This window comes from Octopus bimaculoides, chromosome 29 (assembly GCF_001194135.2).
Source record: "Octopus bimaculoides isolate UCB-OBI-ISO-001 chromosome 29, ASM119413v2, whole genome shotgun sequence".
Classification (NCBI taxonomy): domain Eukaryota; kingdom Metazoa; phylum Mollusca; class Cephalopoda; order Octopoda; family Octopodidae; genus Octopus; species Octopus bimaculoides.
Window position 1 is genome coordinate 9,633,474 of NC_069009.1, and position 6,631 is coordinate 9,640,104.

General features: G+C 37.9%; 1 protein-coding gene across 2 annotated transcripts in view; it reads right to left on the reverse strand.

The window, feature by feature from the left end:
• Positions 1 to 6,631, reverse strand: part of LOC106872528 (CCHC-type zinc finger nucleic acid binding protein) — a 41,703-nt gene continuing 35,072 nt past the window's right edge. Inside the window, exons 4-6 of one of the 2 annotated variants that reach the window (XM_014919552.2) lie at positions 5,905 to 5,961; positions 315 to 519; positions 1 to 213 (exon numbers count right to left, since the gene is read on the reverse strand). In XM_014919552.2, coding sequence (XP_014775038.1) covers positions 99 to 213; positions 315 to 519; positions 5,905 to 5,961 — 377 coding nt within the window. In that variant the 3' untranslated portion in view covers positions 1 to 98. The remainder of the gene's footprint in view (positions 214 to 314; positions 520 to 5,904; positions 5,962 to 6,631) is intronic. The other variant, XM_014919553.2, reaches the window with a different exon arrangement.

Sequence of the window (6,631 nt, forward strand, 5' to 3'; positions counted from 1 at the left end):
CTTTTGGGGGGATGGGTTGGTTTCTAAGAGCAGCACGCAAAACAAAATATTTAAAAAAAAAAACTTCGGAGGGGGGAGTGTGTGGCTCCACAGCATATTTAGAGCACCTGGTTGTTACAATCCCTAGCATAGTGGCCTGTCGCCCTGCATGTATAGCACTGGGTTAGATTTAAACTAGGACACTCCTTGGCCAAGTGATCACTTTCACCACACCTAAAAGGCAAACAGAAACATGAAATTAGATTACATAACTGAGGAGAAAGAGAAAACAAAAAAAAAAAGAGAAAACAAGAAAAAGAGAGAGAGCTACTAACTTGTAACAGTTCTTGCCACTTTCTGGACAGCTCTTGGAGATGTGACCCGTCATACCACAGTTATAGCACTTGCGGTCATCTCGTCGCTCATCAGAACACTCCCGAGCTATATGGCCAGCTACACCACATCGATAGCATGGTTTTGAGCTGGCCACCAGGCACTCCCTCTGGATGTGACCACTCTTGCCACAGTTGTAACATGATCCTACAATGTAAAATAACATTAACACCAAATAAAAGACAAACCACATAGAGGGCTCAGACAGTCAAGAAAAAAATTTTTTTTTAAACTTCTAAACCCACTAAATAAGGCAATGACAGAGCCTGGACACAATCACTGAGGAACTGGCATGGCCACAGCTGAAATAGCTGTCACAACAAATGAACCTGAGGTTAAACATATACATCAATTATATGTGACCCATGGCCAGCTGAGAGAAACTGACCAGGATTACCCTTTAGCATTGAAACCTACCATATCAGGTCAAAATATTCTACCTGCTTTATGTTCAAACCAACTAGATCCTACCTCTCACATCTACCCTACATTGTCATGAATAAATAAGCAGTAGTTGAGAGAGTAATCTTAATGCTAAAGGGTTAACTTGGGAAAGTGTAATTCTATATAAATCCTTCAGATACCCACCCCTCTTGGTTCTACAACACAAGCTTCAGGTTTTAAAGTGACCACTCTTCAAAATTTGATGGTAATTGGTACTCCAAACACCAGCTTAACATGGATATTTGGAAAATGATTTCTATGTAAATATAGTCACAAAGGGGTTACGAGTGAATACATAACTTGTATTGTAGAGTGAATGACTTCAACATTGCATCTAGGTTGGAAGAGAAGTATTCAAGCTGGTCTAGATAACCCAACTGATAGACAAAGCACACAACAGCTGCCCAACAACCTCCAACAAAAACAAGCAAACGGTATATTGTGACTGCATCTGCAGAGCCAACAAAGCAGCAACCACATAATCACTCCATCTGCTATAAGTAGCAACTAGATTTCCCTCACAACCTACCAACTTAAAACAAAGGATTGAAAGGTTTTAAACTCAAAACCTAACCAAAATATCCCAGATTTTGTCCCTTCACTGCTTCCTTCAATAACTAATTGCCAAAATTGACACAAACCACTTCAGTACTTGTATTTCAAGTAGAGAAGTATGGAAGGTACAAAGAAACACCACAGGTAGGTTGCCAGATAATTTAGTGTATGCTGTTGCAATGATTTCTATGGAGGGTATATAGCATAGTCTACGTAATCCCTAACACCAAATAAAAACAATGCTTCATTCAGTGCAACGCCAGCACTTAAGTCTTCAAAAATCAATATAACATTAAGCAATGTCAAGTGACGAGATGCTGCACTGGAGCAGATCTATGCTAGCAAGGGAAGGAAACAGTGGGGGGGGGGGCAGAGGAGCGAAAATGCAGACTTAAGAAAACAAGCAGAAAGACAAGCACAGAAGAGTGAGCAAATGCAGTGACATGCGTTCCAAGAAGTTGTTAGGAGGGCAAGGAAAAGATATTTTCAGGGAAAATATTAGCACAGTAATAAGGTGAGTTTACAATGTTTTAGTAGAATATTATTTTTAGTACAGACAAGAGGAGAATGCAAAGATAGATAATTATTGCTCCTTGTGAAAGTTTCATACAAAATTAAACTATGAAAGGTCAGAGAGACTTTGAGATTGTCCTCACCCAGCGATTGTACTTGGTTGTCTTAATGTAGGACATGATAATGCAGTCTTAAGCACATTATAACTGAAACAGCAATTAATCAGTGGGTACCTGAATTTTTGGGGAAAACTAAGCAAGGATATGGTCTAAATCTAATTTAAAGTCCAACCTAGTAAAGAACATGGTGGCCATGTGCTTAAAGCCTGAACACAGCACCATCCAACAGTGTATCTAGGACTACATTACTTAATGTATCCTCCCTTGCTAATTGGCTGCATATCACCTTTTACTGACAATGTACACTCTTTCATTATGTGTATCTACTTAAAGATGTTTGGAGGAAATGTTTCCACATAGCTACATACTAATATTTTTTATCTGTTGTAGTAATAAGGAATACATGACGTCCAGCAGCATTTCTGCAATTTCAGCCATTGCGAGAAAAGTTGCTTTCCCCACCAACCTTCTCTTTCATAGCCTGCAACACTGGTGAATACCACATAATATACATATGCATTATATCCAGTGTGCAGGCATGGCACTTTGGAACTACATAGTTTTGGGTTCAGTCCCACTGCACAGTGCCATTGGCAACCATCTTCTACTATAGCCCTGGGCTAACCAATGCTTTCAGTGAATTTCTTTACTATGTGAAAGCCTGTCACGTGTGCGCATATGTCTTCTTACCTGCCACAACTCGCTTGACAACTAGTGTTGGTTTGTTTACAACCCTGTGATATAGCTATCAAGCAAAAGAGACTGATAGAATAAGCACCAGACTACAGAAGCCAATAAGCAAGGTGGCGGTACCTTGCCATGGTCACAGTCCAGATGACCAAAACAAGTAAAAGAGAGCAATGTGTAATTCAACAGCAACAAAGTTCACTAAAGTAAGCTATGTTATGTATGTTGTAGACAATCTGAGTTGCTCAATAAAGCCTCTGTACAAGACTATTTGCAGCTCGCCACTCGGACTGCCCTGAACACAAACTAGGAACTAGTCTCCCATCTTTCTTTATAGGGCCAGCCAATGCCTTTAACCCTTTAGCATTAAACCAGTCATATATGGCCCAAATATTCTATATTTTTATGTTCAAACTGGCTAGATCCAACTTCTCACACTTACGCTACAATGTCTTTCTAAAAGTAAACAACCACAGCATCAAAATCTCATGGCTATGAGATAATGTATGAGTAATTCAAAACAATGTGAATAAATAAGATTTACATTGGACAATGATCTGAATGCTAAAGGGGTTAGCAAAATTGTTAGATTGTTAATAAATTGACATCCCATGCCTTCATTTGACACCAATGGGCAAAAATGGTGATGTGTTTATATTGTTTGACATTATGAAATTGTTTTCAATTTTCAAAGCCCAGTAGAATAAAAGCTTCCCTACAGGAAATTCTCCTTGCCTCGACAGCATATAGCTGTAAACCAGTGCCACTGCTATGTAAGGTGTGTGCTCCCAATCTTCCTTGAAAATGCCTGTGATCGTGGAGAAATATTACCTTACTTGGAAACAGGTGAAGAGTTGGCAATAGAAAGGGTATTCAGCTGTAGGAAAATCCACCTTAAACTCCTCCTGACTCATGCAAGCACGGAAATATGAACATTAACAATTTTCATCTTCAGAGAAACTCACTGTAGGTTGGCAGCACCTAATATCAAAAGCTTGCTCCCTATATTTCATTTTTGTCTTGCATGTCTGCTTTTACATAATTGGATTAACTAAAGCAGTAGATATGACATTTTATTGACATGTGCCCCTCACAGGAGGTTGTGGACTGTCTCGTAAGATAGTTTTTACTGTGTTATATACATATATTAAAAACTACCATATGATAGTTATATACACAGGCAGTGGAGGCACATAGTGGTTAGGGTGTTGCACTCATGAATTGTGGTTTTGATTCCTGGACTGGCTGATGTGTTGTGTTCTTGGGCACAACTATATTTCATGCAGCTCCAATCCACTCAGCTGGTAAAAATGAGTAATCCTGCGACAGACTGGCATCCCATCCAGGGGAGAACACATACACCAGAGAAATCAGCTCCATTGTTCCTTACAGAATAATGTGGACTAACCCCTCCACCTCAATTCAGACACTAACAAACACAGGAAGAGAATGGGAAGATAAGAAGGCTTCAGATGAGATAAATGCTAAAAGCTGAAGAGAGAAATGAAGGCAATTATGAAATAATAGATGGAGACAACAGAAGGAAAGAAAGTTAAATTAATGTAAAAACATCTATCATACAGTCACTGCATGTCAGTGTTCTCCTTAGGAAAGCAATGCAAAAATTCAGAAGGTGAAGAAAAGTCACACGTAAGGTATTAAGTTTTGGCTGCCTATTTTATATTTATCCAATGGAATTCTGGTTTAAGTATACCATATAAACCACCCCATAAGTTATCTTTTGGAATTTTCAGAAAATTCATTCAATTAGGGGGAGGGGGAACCCCCTACCACACACGGAGTGGGGTAGGGTCATGAGACGCTAGATCGCCCTGAAGAAAAAAAATTTTTTTTGCATGATCATGTGAATTTTCATATGTAGAAAACTAATTCGCAAAAAAATTTCTGAAAATTCACAAAAAATTTTTTTTTTTTTTAAATGAGGGGTTATACTGGGTGCTTAAACCAGAATTCTGCTTATTTTTCTCTTAGGTGAAGTAAACATTTCTAGTTTAAAAATTAACTGTAACAATACCACAAATTTATTTTATATCCTATGGCACTAATAATTACCAGTGATGTTTGAACAGTATTTAAATCGGTGTAAATTCCAAATCATAATTAACAACAAAAGTCAATACTGCTAAGAATGGGTCTTCAATTTCCCAAACTCTCACAACATACTAAATGCATATTCTTGCCAAGGGAGAATGGCTTTCCTTTACTGCATTGACTCCTGTTGCTTGTAGAATCATTTGCTACTTTACAAATTACATCTAATTTATCAGAGTTGGCCCCAAGATTTCCAAGCACCATCAAAAATCTACTAGATTTCATTGGTGCTGCAACTAGGAATGGTAGAAGATATTCCCTGTGGGCTGTGCCAAAGAAATACCAACAGAACTACCAACTTGAGACAAAAAAAAAACCTAGACATTTCTTTTTAATTTTAAACATTTAGAAAACACCTCTGGCAATTGTTTGTGCATGCATGACTTTTCTAACCCATCTGACTTTTCTATCCATCGGTGGAGATGGTTAATGAATACAATTTAGCTCCAGCTTGAACCTCCCCCGCCCCCAATTTAGAGAGAAAAAAAAAATTCAAGCTAGAAATTGAAACCAGCCCATTTTGTTTAATTTAAAATGGGATGAATTCTAAATGACTGGTTACTTTCCAAGGCTTGCCACCATCTGACAATCAACCACCAAAACATGGAGACTAAGTGATACTGCCACGTAAACACCACCATCACCTTTCAAACTTTAACCCCCAAGAACATTTACTATCCCCCGAAAAAGAAAGAGGGAGATCCAAGCTAATATCAAAGACACTAAGTAATAATTAACCCCTTATATGTCAGGTGACCTAAAAACAAATACTCCCTTAGAAAATTATATAAAAGTAACTGGTTACATGTGTATGTAACTGTTAGCACACGGCAGTTGCTGCAAGTGCAACAACTACAATCAGGGGGAAAAGAGAGAGAGGATGCAGCAGAAGTAGGCAGGTGTGTGGCTAGGGTATTCAGATAACACCCTGGGTTAGAAGGGTTTTCAAGACAAATTGACCTAAATAAGGGGAAACATAGCTCATGCTTCTCAGGGAGAACACTGAATATTAGAAGGAAGAAGTTGGGAAAGGAGTTAAATAATAAATAATAATGATAATGTTCTATGCCAAAATTCTACATAGTTTTAGAGGTACACCTACTTGACGAAGAATACTTATAGTTGCCAGTTCCATCTGTGCCACGAAACGGTGGCCCCTCTGTGCAAAAGAAAAATTAAGATAAGCTGATTAACAGGATTAACAAGAACATCAGGGGCGAGTTTTTAAGGCAAGCCACTGCACAAAAACTGTCAAGTTTCTGACCTCAGCTTCTACGGCAAGTAATGTTTGACGTGGCACTAACTAATCCTTGTATCATGGCAACTCAAACTTATCTGTTACAGAAAATCTAGAAAACTGAGAGCAAATTTGGGGGTAAAAAATTTTTTTTTTTCAAAAGCAAATAATCAGTTCCAATATATGAAAACCATAACTATTTCATGTATAATACAATATAAACACACACTGTGTGTGTGCGCATGTGTGTGTGTGTATATATATATATATATATACGTATATATATACGTATATATATATATATATATATATATATACACACGCATACATACATATGTACATATATGCACACATACACCTGAGGTTCATGTGGCCTTCAGTCTTTCCAAAACATAAAATGGAACACCCCTAGAACACACCTGCCTCTATATAAGACAAACACGCACACCCAAATAGAAGAAAAGAAAGGCGTGATGGATAGGAATGGTGCAGTATTCAAATGTGAGTATTTTGCCTGTGTATGAATATTTATATTTTATATACACATTTCATATACTCAAACTTTTAAAAGACTAGGTAGAGCCACCTGAGA